A 15,023-nucleotide genomic window follows, 5' to 3' on the forward strand; every position below is an offset into this window, starting at 1 on the left:
GGATTTATCTTAGATTTGTGGTGCATTTAAGCTACTGGACTTTTCTTTCAGTCAACCAAGCTCCCTTGGCAGTGCTGGTCTGTGAGAAACAGAAAAACAAGTTGTTGTATGAGTGCACTGTAGGTAGAAGATAAAATATTCTCAGCCTGGGCAGAGAATCTCTTGTGTGTCTCTGCCAGGTCATGTATAGAAACTAAGTTATTTAGTTAAGGAGTCAAGCAGTGTCCTACTGGGGTTGTAGCTATTAAGCAGGACAAGGATTAAATGGCAAAAATGTGAGGGTTAAAAGAGCTTAGGAGATCTAGTACAACTCTCTGCATGGAAGCCTGATCTACCAAATTCTGTGTCGTCCCTGGTAGTGGGAGAAGCAGACATTCAGGCTGAAGAAAGGTGAGGGCTAGTCTAGCACAGCAGCCCGTGGGAAGTACTAAGGATGAAAGTGATCCTGGGGGGCTTGTTAACTGCTGGATATCCACTAAAACAGAAAGGTCAATCCTATTTTGCTCATCTCACTGCGGATTGCTTGTAAGCGGTAGACCAAACCTGCTTTCATTGGCTTTCCAGAGAGCACAGCGTCAAACCGAAATCTCCCTTCTCCTCTTCAGTATTTCCAATGATAATGGTCTTCAATACATGCATGGGCATTTCATGCTCTGGAGCAGTAACACTGGAATATGCTCTGCTCTTGGACGTGACAGAGTAGTCCAACAGAGAGGTGCAACTTCAGGAACGTGTTAAAGGGGCAACAGGATCTGCACATTGCCTACAACCTATATGCAGCTGCTTCCAGATACAAGGTGCATTTCTTGGCTAACGTATTTATTGATTATGGCATATCAGTTACTTATCTTTGTTTTTCTAGGATTCTGCATTAGCCCTCTCTTGGAAAAAGTCAGAATAGGACTAAATGTCTGTCAAGTCACTTTAAACTTTGGAATATGTTTAGGCATCATGATGATAGGAAACATCTAAAATCTCAAGTGAATCAGAACAGGATCTTCCAAACTTTTCATGTTTGATTCCAAAACACCCTTATGGGAGAGAAGGCTGTGGGTGCTCCCTGTGTCTATGAGTGAGATTAGTAATGTTTGAAAATATCCGGTGTATCTGCACACCCATATCTGGCCTTTGTGTAGTGCTCTCCCTTTTCATCAGCTACAATAAGACAAAATATGCAAAGATGTTGTAGATTTCATTAGTCACACTAGTTTATTCAAACTTCTTCTTTACATAAGAAACCAAGGCCTGCACTGATCTCTGGGAAAGAATGTGCTCCCAGCTTGGAAAAGCAGTGTGCGCAAATGGCACTGCGGCACGGCAGAGGTCAGCAGCTCGGGCACAGGAGAGGGGCCCGGCTCTAGGGTTTGGTGCCATCATTTGCAATTCAATCCCATACAGCTCCTTCTTAGGAGAACAATTCACTAAATACAGAGTTGTTCTTTTTCCCTAATTCACCATATAATTCACCTCCCAAGTTCAATTAAGAAGCAATCTGTTTGTGACTGGAAGCAAGCTGCATTTATTTAGAAATACAAAATTATCCTTTGCCTCAGCAAAGACTGCATGCCTTAATAATTCTGGTGATGAATGGCTAGTTGGGGTTTCCTTTAAATGGAATGGGATATTGTGTGAAGAATAGCATACTTCAGGGGGGCTGGGGGGGATGAGAAGTCCTGGGGATGTAAAATTTAACTGAGAAGAGGAACTTTTGTTGAGCTTGGGCTTAAGGAAGTGACGAGGTCTGGGCATGAAAGAAAACAAAGGGAAATCTTAGGATGGGACATTGAGGCTGGAAAGGAGTGATAGAGTTCAGAGCAATCCATCTTGTTGAATCAGGCTTGTTTCTGTTCACACATCTAGTGGCTTTTGTCCAGTCAAGCTCTGTTAAACTATGGCACTTCCTTTGGGAGACAATCCCCTGATTTACTATGTCTCTTGGACCAGGAAGCCCTAACCTATAGCCAGCTGACAGTCTGGACATTTTATTTTATTCTGGCTCATTTTGTTGCTGTCTTTCATCATCACTTACATAATATTCTGATTAGTTATAATAGTTGGTGATTTGATCCTTTCAGTCCTTCTCCAAGGTGTCAGGCATGTACCTTTTACCTCTTGGAGTGGCTGGAGAAGGATTTGAAAGAAGCCAGTTCCACAGCAAAGGAGAGTTTTCTAGCTGGCAAAGCAAGACTGGTTCAGTGCCTGGAATGTGTCCAGCTGTCTTGAAAGTGAGACATCTTGGAAGTGTCCACACCACATCCAGCAGTGCTGCACGACTATAACAGTGTCTTCCTTTCTGCATGTGCTGGTTTATCATGCTCTTCATGATTTACCTTGCCACCAAGACTACATAAACTTGCTTTTGCTAACACCTCTACAGAGATCAGCTCATTCGGCCTCCGTTCTGCTCAGAGGACCCACGATACCAAGATAGGGAAGGAGGAAGAGAGATAACAGTGGTCATATCAGCACCACCTTCTTAAGGCTGAAATGTAGTCAGTGCCAGTTTTATTTATCTGTTATACATCTTACTGTCTCATGTGTTGTGCTCACTCACCCTAGGCACCATTTTTGAGTTTTCCTTTCTACTACAGTCACCATGGAGAGCTTCCCTGCCAAAGAGATTGTAGTTGGTTTTCCATGTTGGGTCTGTGGCTGTTCAGTGCCTTGCTGCCCAGGTTTCCTTTGAAACAGAAGTACGAACAAGTTATTATTTGTTCTACTCAGTTTCTGGAAAGGGGTGACATTTTAAATATTTTTCTGTGGCAGAATGGGTAGAGTATTGAGGGAAGATCCTATTTTTACATCATAAAATCCAAAAAACCTAAAATCGAGTACCGGTCTATTGACAAGTACTGCAGTACCCTAGTGGTAAAAGACTGGTAGGGACTATAGACAGGGCACCCTGTCTCCCTTCCCTAGCAGTGTGATTTCACTGGTGGGGAGAGGGAGCAGCAGTGCCCTCTGGAAGAAAAGAGAAGGTTAGGCACAGTGCTGGTACAAAGGCACCATGGAACCGCTATGGCTTCTGTGCCCAATAGCTGTGACATTACGCAGTCAAATCCCTCCCCCAGCTTGTTTGTGTCTTGTGCATCACAGTGACATCATGCGTTGGTTTTCCACAAGGATGTAGGAAAGCCAGGCAGGAAGGCACTCAGAGTGGGACAAACCGGTTTGGTTTTGGTGACTGAGCTGGAGGAAGCCATGTCCATAGACAAACTGGGGACCTCTGTGTGCCTGGCAGGGCTGTTCCAAAAGAGAGGGGTATTCGGTGCTGGATGAAGGACAAGAAATATCCAGGGACTAACAACGCAGTTCTTCCTGCTTTGGTAGCCAGTATGTATTAACATCACAGAGAAGGACTTTTATTTTCAGATTAAAATGAATTCAGGCCAGATGTATCGAGTTGATAAGAGTGTACTTGTATGAATGTAGATCATTATTTGCCTTGACGGTGTCTCTTTTTTAATTTGAGATTTAATAGTGGTAATTACTATTGCTACCATCCTTGTATAGTTCCTGTTCTCAGTAAATCTCCATGAAATTAGCCTTCCCTAGAAGAGACTTTCTGCCTATTCAGCATATGCAGAAACTAAGGAATGGGATGGTAATGAGTTGCAAGGTGTCACTGCTGGCTAGGAACAAATCCAGGAAAAGGACAACCTTATCAGGCATTTTATCCCTGCTCCCTGTACAGGGAAAGCAGACAGTTTCTGTGGCCAGCAAACCCCCAAATGGCATCACTGATAGCTGCTGTCCTTTCCACATCAGAGCTCTGCCAGCCAACTCACCAGAGATGTCTCTGCTCTTTTTTCCTTTGCAGGAGGCCTGGGAGAACAGTCTCTTGTGTCAAGTGAGAATGCCACTGCAACTGATCGTAGTAACCAAACAGTTAAAAAGGGTAATGTGGTACCCCACCCAGACCTTTGGGTATCTTTTATTTACTTTTTTACCCCCTGTAAAAACATACTTTATCCTGTTATGTACATGTGTGTGTCTCTGTGCCTGGAAGAACAGCCCTACTCAGGCATCTGTATTTGTTGCTGTTGGTGGACTCTGAAAGGGTGGGTTTGCCTTGTATAGTGTGGTGGGTTGACCCCAGCCAGAAGCCAAGCACCCAGTCACTGTTCCCCTCCTCCAGCAGGATAGGTGAGAGAGCAAGAAAAGCAAAAGTAAGAAAACCCATTGGCTGTGATAAAGACAGTTTATAATGTGAATGAAAGAGAAAAAAATAACCAAACCAATAACTAATGCCCATCCACAAGCAGCTCCTGCTAGAAGGGCATGTCAGGCCTCTCCAGGGACCACTGCAAATTAAAGTTGTTAAAGGCTGAAAATTTTAGCAGAAATTTGGAGCAGTCAAGAGCTCTAGCAGGATTGCTGCAAAGAATTTGCTCGAGAAGGTGTGTTACTGGCAAGGGATGGAAGCATTGATGATACAGAAGTGTGAACCCAGCGTCCTTTGTGCAGAGCTCCTGATGCACCAGGCACAGGAGAGCACGGGGCAGATAACTCCTTGCTTGGCTTTGCTGGCAGAAGCTGTCTGTGTGCAAATCCATTGAGATTTTGGGCAGCCCCAGGAGCAGTTTGTGAATGGAAGACAAGACTACTTCTGTCTTGAGACACTCTCTCTTCTTCTGACTGTAGCTCTCATAATGCCGGTGCCTGTGCTGGTGTCTGGTACCAGCAGTACCAGATGTATGCAAAGAAGGGGAAGGTGGTTCTTTTGCTGGGAGAACACTCAGCCTCAGAGCATCTGCCTTCCAGGATCCAGCAGCTGGCTTAGGGATGGGGCAGCTTCTGAAATGCCAGGTGCAGCTGGCATGCCAGGGAGGTGCTCAGGAGGAAGAGGAACAAAAAGCAAATTCCCGTCTTTGTCCTGCAGCTCAGAGCAAGGTCTTGAGCAGGAAGGGCTGGACCTGGTGAAGCAGGAGAGAGGGTTTAAAGTTCATTCTTTTCACCTCCCTACACTGTCTGAATTTCCTTCCCATTGTTTTGATCCCCTCAGCCTTGACAGTAGTGATTTGCTTACCGCTGCTTCAGCTGGAGGGATGAATGGGAGAAGAGGCTCTTAGCAGGCCCTCTAGTCACTAGAGGAAGGTCTTAGCAGGACTTGTGCTTTTTCATAATCCAGTAGCCCATGTCCCTTACTTTGGAGGCAAAGCTGTAGCCGGTCTTGCTGATTTACATACAGATCACAAGACCACAGCAGGAGCTTAGATCTGCCCTCTTGGGCTTCAGAGAGGTCCACCAGCACTGGGGAGCCACCATCAGCAGTGCTGCTCCTCAAGGTGACAAGGAAGTTCACCTTGGTGTGACCCTTTAGACCAGCACTCTCTGAAGGCATAGCAACCCCTGTACTCTGTTATTCCTTTGCCCACATCCAGCTAATGCATTGACTGTGCAATACAGGCAGCTCTTCTTAGAAGTGATGTGTCTACACAGTCCTTACATGTGTTAGTAAAGCCCAGCTGGACTATGGTTGCTTTGAGGTTTGAGTTTCCCATGGCATAGCAAACAGGGGGTGAACAGCCAGGAAGCTTTGAGTAGAGGATATTTTCTCTGGGTCAGACCCACATCACATTAAAGGTGCAACTCATGTAGGCATAACCACTATGTAAGCAGAACTGCAGCAGCACAGATGCAGGGCAAGGTACAAGGTCTGCCTAGAAGCCTGTGTGAATCCTCTGGCAGTTTTTAAGGTGAGCGCTGAGCACCACACAGCCAGGGCTCCTCTACCCTTTGTAAAAAGAAATGTGTTCTGCTTTCCCTTTTGTATTTTTGCTCCTTTTCATTACAATGAAGAGAATCAGCATGGATGGAGATTTGTGCCTCACCTTTTCCATCCTGAGCATCCCTCCTCCAGCAGAGACTGTCTGATCTTTGCAGATTTCCAAACCACCTGAGACCTGGTATGTGAAACCAAAGTAATACTTTGAGTACAGGTTTCAGTGTAAGAAGTCTGTCACATTCTTCCAAAGCCAACTCGAATGAGTAGTTGTTGCTGTTGTGAAGTCAGCCCTAATAGAACAAATCTCTGCAGATCTGGGTGAGTAGGGCATGTTGAGAATGTACAGTGATGCCTGGGCTTGTTTGATCCCTACCTCCTGTTCCCCTTGTTTAAGTACTGTGCCCCCATCTAAGAAGTTGCTGTTGCAGAGTGAGTGGCTAGAGACAAGGAAGGATGTCCTTTTATGCCTTTATGGGAGAATGGGTTTGGCATAGTGCATATGGAGGCTCAAAGACAAGAAGGGTCAGATTAACTAAGTCCCAAAAAATCACTGGAAAATCTGGCTATCGCTTCTGGTTTGGTTTAACACTTTGCTTTTTCTTTTTATCTTTTTTCTAAAGCTCCAGGATACTGGTGGAACTAAAGAGAATTTAAATGGTGTTGCCACTCTGTCTTGCAGACAGCAAGCAGAACACAACGCTTGCAAGGAGACCGAAGAGGAAGGAATATGAAGATGAGTCTGGGATGGATACACACTCCTCTCCCAGAGTGCGCAGGGCAACCACATCCAGGGCTGAGAGAATCTGGCCTGGCGGGGTCATCCCTTATGTGATCGGGGGAAATTTCACTGGTCAGTAGTGAAAATATTGCTCCCTGTTTGCCCAGGGGTATGTTTCTCAAAACGTGTGAGAAATCTCTGGAGCAGCTTTCCCACAAATTACTTGGGTTCTTGGGAATCTCTCCCCTGAGGTAGGGTGGTTGCACAAGGAACTGTTGGAAAGATTGACTGTTCCCATATCCAGATTGAAATCCATTAGAGATTTTCCTGAAAGCCAAGCCTTCACTGTTTGCTCTTCTTGATTTCTATTTCAGGAACGCAAAGAGCTATCTTTAAGCAAGCAATGAGACACTGGGAGAAGCACACTTGCGTGACATTTGTGGAGAGAACTGACGAAGAGAGCTTCATTGTGTTCACGTACAGAACATGTGGGTAAGTGATACACGCGTTCCCTGCAGCTGTCTGTATTGCAAACTGTGACAAATGGCTTTGCAATGGCTACATTGGAGAATGCAGTTGGTCACTTTCAGTAAGGATAGCTAGGATTGTTTAGTATTTGCTCAGAAGGTGCTAAGCCTTTCTGGATTCTTTTTCCTGGGATAACGCTTAGGAGTGTATATGCATTTTTACAGATATACACTCTTTTCTTTATGTTTTCTTTATACATACATGTAAATATTTGAGTATAGCGCATGCAACTGTGGGCCTGTCCTGAACCCTGCCAGATGCCACCCTGTGTTCCCGTGTTTGAGACTTCCTCAGTTCACTGATGTGCTGCATGGGTTTGTGTGTTTTCTTTTTCAGATGTTGCTCATACGTGGGTCGACGAGGAGGGGGCCCTCAGGCTATATCCATTGGAAAGAACTGTGACAAGTTTGGCATTGTGGCTCATGAGCTGGGTCATGTGGTAGGTTTCTGGCATGAACACACACGGCCTGACAGGGACCAGCATGTCACGATCATCAGAGAGAACATACAGCAAGGTAAAATTGCACTTTGGATTATTCCACCTGGCTTTTGGGTGGGTAGAAACCTTTCTTACTAGACCAGGGTGGAAAACCCTGGTGGTCTGTGAGCTGGGATGGAGAAAAATAAATATTGCTAGTTCTTGTCTAGAATAAGCATCAAAATAGCTGAATGACTAGACATTTTGGACCTCCAGTTGGAATTGCTGGAACACAGGAGCATATCCCTTTCATTTCAGGCTCCCAGAGGTAATGTCTTTTTTTTTTTTTTTTTAATCCTCTCTTTAAGTGATTTGTTTCTGTTCCTTTTTGTTTGTCATCACAGGTCAAGAATACAACTTTTTAAAGATGGAAGCTGGGGAAGTGAACTCACTAGGAGAGACCTATGACTTTGACAGCATCATGCACTATGCTAGGAACACATTCTCCAGGTGATAATCCAAGGTTACATGTCTTTAGGACTACTTTTGGTAGTTGTGGTTGGCTCTGAGGGATAAGTAGAGCCTAGAATCTCTGTGATCTATTGTAGAGATATGTGGCAGTAGAGATATGCAGCAGTGAGCTCTGCTGCATTTCAAAGCATGAAAAATATTTGAAAAAGCAAGGTGAGTGCAGTGTTGTGAACTCCTGTTTTCCTCTTCCCACTATATTCACTCCGTAATAATACTGGTAATCTCAGAGACCTTCTAAAGCCACGTTAACACTCTTTGCAACCTTTCCAGGCAGCACATGTGTATCTGTGTGTGTGTCTGCCCACATGCAAGGTGGGTAATGCTAAAACAAGCTTGGAATCTCTTGGTTGTCCAGCTTATGCTTTGGAATGGCAGTATTGCCTTCAGAGTCTCCAGTGGCTTTGCCAAGGGAAAATTCAACTCTAGATCATGATCTTTAATTACTTGGGTATTTTTTTATTTTTACCATTTATGCATGTTCTTTAGATCATGGCCTCTGCAGCTGTGTGGTTCTCTGTGAGTGGGTTTTTCATGGAGAAGTTATCAGTACTGTCCCAACTAACTGTCCAATTTCTGTGTAGACTATTTGCCCTTGACTATCATCTCATCCCTCCAGATGAAGCCCATTTTCTGATCAAATTGCTCTACTGGATAGAGAGGTGAAATAAACATAGTTATTTATGTCCTGGATTTGAAATGAGAGTTACTGAATGATCAGCTTCATTTTGCTGCATTATTTGAAGGTTTTTTTCATAAATCCCCCTACTGTTCTTTCCCAAGAGCTCTCTAACACTACATACTATGAGTAAAGGGGTTGGAAGGCAGAGTGGAAATATTCACACTCTTGACAACATTTTGTTTCAAAAAATGAAAGGTGTCTTTGGGGCTTTTTAAACTTTCTTATTTCCCAGTTGTATGAGAGGGCCAAGCCTGTTGTTTTGTGCTTTGTTTCTGCAGCTTCACATCAACCAGTGGAAAATTATCACTGCTACTTGTTCTGGCAGGAGGAGATGGTGGCTGGGCAAGGGTGTCTTGCATCCTTCAGAGATTTCTTTGGATCAGATATCCAAAGCAAACAATTTTTCTTCCCTTGAGGCATCTGCTGGACCCTTCCAGCATTTGCTAAACTCTAAATGGTTAGAATTGTCTTGCACAAAAGCAGGATTAAGTTATTACCGCCATTTATTTTGTGGATGCTTTTGAGTCTGTGTCTCCTGAAAACCAGAGTCCTTCAGAGCACTGCTGGACCAAAATGGGATAAAAATGGCAAGAGAACTTCTAAATTTAAATTGGTGCTTGATAGGATTTTTCAGTCTGTTTTCTTTAAGCCCTTTGTCTCTGTGACTCACCCTCACCCCAGGAGCAGTCTTTGTGCAGTAATTGAACTGAGCACTAAGTGCCTCTGTGGGCTAATTGTGCTCTCACCAGAAATAGGCAGTGCTGGGAACAGGCTTTTACTTTACCAAGACCTGTCTTGACATCCGCTCCCCTAAGGGAACGATGCTTTGACCGGTCAGTAGAGATTGGTGGGTGTATGCATGTCTCCTGCCCACCTTACTGAGCTTTGTGAGTCCTGGCCAATTGCAACCCAAACTGATGAAAGCACAGAGCCCATGAAGATATTAAGTTCCAGCAAGATTCATTAAGATCAGTGGGTAGGAAAGGGAGAGAGTGCCTGTACAACCCTGCAAGGGAAGGGCTGCAGTGGGTGTGTTAATACATTAGGACAACAGAAAGCCCATGTAAGAGGATGGTATGAGCACCTGACCAGCAGAGATGGGATATGTGAGTGAGAAGGAGGGGAAGGGCACAGAGCCATGTCTGTGACTTACTCTCTTGTAGCAATTCTTACCTGACACTTAGCACAACCTTGTTGGTTTTAACTTCTGCCAGTATTGATGATAGCAAATGATACAGTGTTTGCCATGGGCAAGTGCTGCTGTAAATCCTGGGCCCTTTTTGTTCTAAACTTTGTAGCTAGGATAGAAAAGTACAGTTTTTCTGAGACACAATGAGTCCTAGCAGTGGAAAGTATTTCCAGGCATACTTTTGAGAATTGCTGCAGGAGTCACTCCTCCTTTTCATTTCAACAGCAAAACACGTTCCTCATTTGCGTCTGTGGCTAACAGGAATAGGAGTGTGGCACAAAAGACTGTAATGACAGCAGTGACAAGTTTTTAACATGGGAATTTCTGTTCTCATCTATATCTGAAAGTTGCCTGTTTTGCAGAATGTGGCTGCAGGCTTTCATTTCCTCGTGCATTCCTTACAGACATGGCAGCAATCTAAACTGAATATTGCTGTCTCATTAAACAATTTATTTTGCAGCTGTCAAGGCCCATAAATGGCAGCTTAGCAATAAGAAAGTTTAAACCTCCACAGAGCCGTAAGCAAATAGTAAGTTACCTTAATTTACTAAGCTGCCTGCTAGTAAAAATGGCAGCACATTATGTTTGGAGTTACAAAACAGGATGCAGGTAGCACTGCCTGCATGCCAAAGGACATCTTCTTGATGTATTTGCAATGCACCATCCTAATCCTGCACAAGATGGATACACATCCTCCACAGGTTCTACTGCATTGTCTCTCTTCTGCCTGCACATGGGGATATAAATACAGAGTTGGAACAAAAGGTAGCTGCCTGCTAGGACCTGTAGGTCCTTGAATATCTGCTTCCTTGAGTGTTGTTTAAGCACCTCTATCTGTTGCCCTATCTATTGGGGCATGAATGTTTAGCATTTATTGAGATCAGTTGACAATTTCATAACACTGTCATGGTGCTTTACACATTCAGGGTACTTTGTGGATGCTCATGACTCTGCTGAGTTCTTTTAATGGTAAAATGAGAGGAACTATACTTACTGCTTCGTAATTGGGAATCACATTCAGCAATACATGTGAAAGGAGTCCAAAATTCAGTTGGAGAAAAAAGCAAAACCAAAAATCTTACTGCCCCAGCCTAGAGTACAGCCTTCTGAAAGAAAATGGCAGGTAATAAGGGTAATTTGACGCTGTGAGTTATTTGCATTGTGTGAGCAATGCCCTAGGTGAATGCGATGTGCAGAAAGCTGAGGGCTATGAGTAAACAGTTGTGAGGACTGGAATGGGAAAAAGAATCAAAAGTTTGTGTGTGCAAGTGGTAGTTTTTCTGTTAAACTCTGTCATTCTTCCCTGGTTGACCTTGGAGATCTGCAGAAATCATTTCAGAGGCCACAGAAGTATGTCCCTGCCAAATGCCAAGTTCTTCTGTGAACTCCTGAGGAGGCTTGAAAATGTACTTTGAGCAAACTGACCTGTTTCTCTGTTTGTGGTGTTTCTGGAACTGGGGGATTTATTTCTAATACATAAACTTCAATAAATTCAGCATGCGTCTGGCGTGTAGAATACCAGACTGAATTGATAAATCAAAATTTGATGGACTCACCTCAGATCTTTTAAGTACCAATTTTGGTGCTGATGAGGAATTTTTCTATTGCAGGAAAAACCAACATCTCCCATGCATTGTCCCCTCGGACAATATGTTTCATAGAATGATATTTTCTGTTAGCTGTGATACAAATACTCTGCTTGCAGTATTTATTTAAAATTAAACCAGTGTGAAAAAAGCCCTCTAAAACTCCTTCCCAAGGCTCTTACACAGCTGAGCAGCCCAATAAACAGAATTACTCGTGCACTCAGTGCGTTACCCATACTTGAAGACTCTTGTATCAGGATTAGACAGCACTAAATTATTGCTTCTGCCCTGATTTCCTGTTGGGCTCTACGGACAGTTGTATCCTGTCCTTCAGAAAGAGCAGTCTGCCTCACTGAGCTGATGCTGAAGTTAAGCTCACTGTTAGCCTTGGCAGCTCCAAGCCTGTTAGACATTCAGGGGTGCAGTGAAAGGGTTCCTGTAGACTGGACAGCCTGCCTGCAACCACCAACCTGGAGTTTAGGTTCCTGTCTCCCTCCCTCCCTGAAGTCCTAATTCTCTCTTGGGGGGTTTCTCTTGCATGCAAGCTCTTGCTTGGATTCGTAGAGTGCATTTTGATAGAAGTGAGGCCCGAGCTTAAATCCTTCACTGGACTGAGATCAGAAGTACTGTAAAGAGTTCCTGAGTACGAAGCACATGGAAGAAATAGTAGCAAGTAAAAAGAGGCAGACAGAAGTGGAGGTACTAGCTTGGAAACTTGTGCAGAACAAGGATAGAGCACTTGATCTTTTCCTCTTGTCTATGGCAGGCACAGTCATTGCCAGCCCAACCTAATCTGCTACTGAACAAACTCCCCTTCCCTCTCCTCCTTTGGCTTAAACATCCAGCCTCTGCTCGTGCTGAGCCAGATGTGCCATGAACCTTCTGCAAGAATATTTAATTCCTTTTTCTGATTTATGGCAAGGAATGTGTCTATACTCAAACAGAGGCAGCAGCAATCTTGGGACATCAAAGAGGAATTTACTGGCTTGGCGGACTTGCCTGTACATTTGGAAGTTGTCTGCTATAGTGAGAAGGCTGTCTGGAGACTTGCAGTTATCACAAGTTGCATCACTCTTACTTGTTAGCATGGGATATAGGGTCACGGGGATGGGGTGTGGGAGGCCTGCCAGGATTACCTTCTATGCATTGTGTCCCTTTCCCTACTTCACTGCTCTGTGTCTCTCTGTTCTTCCCTTTAGAGGGGTTTTCCTTGACACCATCCTCCCCCGTCGTGATGATAATGGGGTCCGGCCAACTATTGGGCAGCGTATTCGCCTGAGTCAGGGAGACATCGCTCAGGCAAGGAAGTTGTACAAATGCCCAGGTAAATATGGCTTGTGGAGATGGCTCCAGCTTTATTGTAGACATATGGTTTATCTGGAAAGCATTGTAGTTCAAGACCTTAACGATCCCTTTGAGGAAAGAGACTCAGGAAACACAGACTATCAAATGCTTCAGGCTGAAGCTCTGGGAGAAGTGAACTTGCCTAACATGTGTCTCCTATTAGTACTTTGCCAGTATTCTGGTTTGGTTTAGGGCTTCAGGTTGGTCCAGTGTAGGCTCTGTTCACAGAAAATTAAATCAGTGTACAAGACCACAGAGTGGGGACCAGGAGTTATCAAAGTGGCAGAAGGATATCTGGTAGACTGGGGTCTCTACACACCATCAAATATCTCTTGTAATTTATATAGTTGTTGTCCCAGAAATGAGCCTTAAGTGTGTCTCTGTGATTGTGGTGTGTTGCTTGGGAGATAACATGGAAGAAAGCTCTAAGATGCTGATTTGTGAAACATCCAGTTGGGTGCTGGAAGCTGGTGCTTTGGACCGTTCAGGAATGGGCTGTATCCCTCTTTCTGCTGCCAAAGGGCTGATAGACTGGGAACAGCTTTGATAGAGAACCCATCTATGTAAGTGTGACATACTATAGACCAATACCAAGGTCCTACTTTGTATGGGGTCTGGAAAGATTGACAAAAAGAACATTGGGGTCACAGATATGACTGGGGGATTAGATTAATCCATCAGAACAAGAGAATGCTTTTAAATTGGAGATGTTAGACAATGAAAGTTTATGCCACTGTTTTAGCTGAATAGAGAAAACCAGATTTCAGAGAAGCAATCTGTCAAACTTAAGGACAGGCTGAGCATGAGGATGCAAACAGAGGTTTCAAGCAAAGATGGCACCCAATCTGGTGCCTGTGGCATGGACTGCAGTGACTGGGAAGAGACTGGAATAGGTGTGATGCTTGGAGGCAGAAAATTTAACAAACTCTGTTGAATTTCTGCAGGTTATCAACATCCATGAGAAGATACTGGAGAATGAGAGAGTTACCCTAGTTTTGCAGAATTACTCTGTAACTTTTATAATAATGCAGGGAAGTAAAACAGGACTTTTGCAAGCATAGCCTAGAAGGTTATCTTAATGGGTTGATCCGGCCAGCAAGTAGTTCAGTTGAGAGTGGCTTTGATCATAAACCTAATATGATCATAAGTGATTACTCCTCTAGAAATAAACATATCACAAAGAGAGGGGAGGAGGATGAGGGCTAAGTTTCACCAGTATACAGAGTCACATCTTAAGTAAGTAGGTGGCTAGCACTGCTCTGTAAACCATTTGTGAGGCCATGGAGAGTGGTGGATAGCTGGTGTGCAAATCCGCTGCTTCTCTATATCCATGTACAGGTCAGAAAGTATGGGTTCATAAGGGTCTAGAATGAATTCTGAGGACTTCAGGGTCCATATGTTTGGGGATCACTGCCTTTAGGTTATAGTGGGTGGTATAACTTTCTTAGGTGTGTTAGTTCTAATTAACTTTTTTTTCTTTTTACCACTTATAATTATCTCTAAATTGCTTTTGGTAGAACAAAACACTGTTCTTGAGAAATTATCTCATTAATTAGTTTAGGGGTTGATTTGTTTTGCAGTATGTTTTTTGATTGAGTCAGAATTAATCCAAACAGGCTTTTCATTCTCATAGCTGGAAGAATCAACTACAGATTTAGATTTCTTGAGGCAAGCTGAAAAGCCACTTTGGCCTGAGGTTAAAGTTAAACTAAAAGCTACAAAGCAACATTCTTTAAAATGAGGACCCTTCTGAGTCTCAAGTTTTCCACTTGCAAAGTAGAACTTTCCTACTTATTTTTTTTCCACAAAGCTTTAGCAGAGGTTATTGCAGTTCAGAATGTATTTGGCAGCAAAATGATTAGAGCTTTAAGCCTACTAAACAATTTTTTTTTCAAATATCTGTTGTTCTGGTTTGGTTTTCTTTTTCTCTTTGCATCAAAATTTATGCTCAGGTTGCACCTGAAAGGAGGTGCAGTATGTTTAATGACATTAACATCTTCATCTGCCATTTGAATCTGTAGCTTGAAAAGTTCTGTACCTCTGCAAAATACAAAGCAGGGGAGTTCAAAAACAAAGGACTTCAACTGTGTGTTCAAGCAGGGTCTGAATGAGACTTTAAGTTGAGGACACTTTGTTCAAGCTGAGGATTTTTAGGTAAAGTGCAGCAACATCATTCAGAAGTTGAATGGCAGATAGCTTCCCTTCTAGAGAGTCTCCATCTGAGAATACCTTATAATATCTCAAAAAAAAAAGAGCTAGTATGATGGAGGATGAGTTACAAGTATGCACTGGTATGAGCCAG

At 43.6% G+C, this 15,023-nt stretch overlaps 1 protein-coding gene across 5 annotated transcripts in view; it reads left to right on the forward strand.

Annotated features, from left to right (window-relative positions):
* TLL2 (tolloid like 2) overlaps positions 1-15,023 on the forward strand; it is an 87,487-nt gene that overhangs the window by 45,881 nt on the left and 26,583 nt on the right. For 3 of the 5 annotated variants that reach the window (XM_032694201.1, XM_032694202.1, XM_032694203.1), the window contains 6 exons: positions 3,821-3,898; positions 6,408-6,578; positions 6,821-6,938; positions 7,311-7,489; positions 7,797-7,902; positions 12,577-12,701. In XM_032694201.1, coding sequence (XP_032550092.1) covers positions 3,821-3,898; positions 6,408-6,578; positions 6,821-6,938; positions 7,311-7,489; positions 7,797-7,902; positions 12,577-12,701 — 777 coding nt within the window. The other 2 variants (XM_032694204.1, XM_032694205.1) reach the window with 2 other exon arrangements.

This window comes from Chiroxiphia lanceolata, chromosome 8 (assembly GCF_009829145.1).
Source record: "Chiroxiphia lanceolata isolate bChiLan1 chromosome 8, bChiLan1.pri, whole genome shotgun sequence".
NCBI lineage: Eukaryota > Metazoa > Chordata > Aves > Passeriformes > Pipridae > Chiroxiphia > Chiroxiphia lanceolata.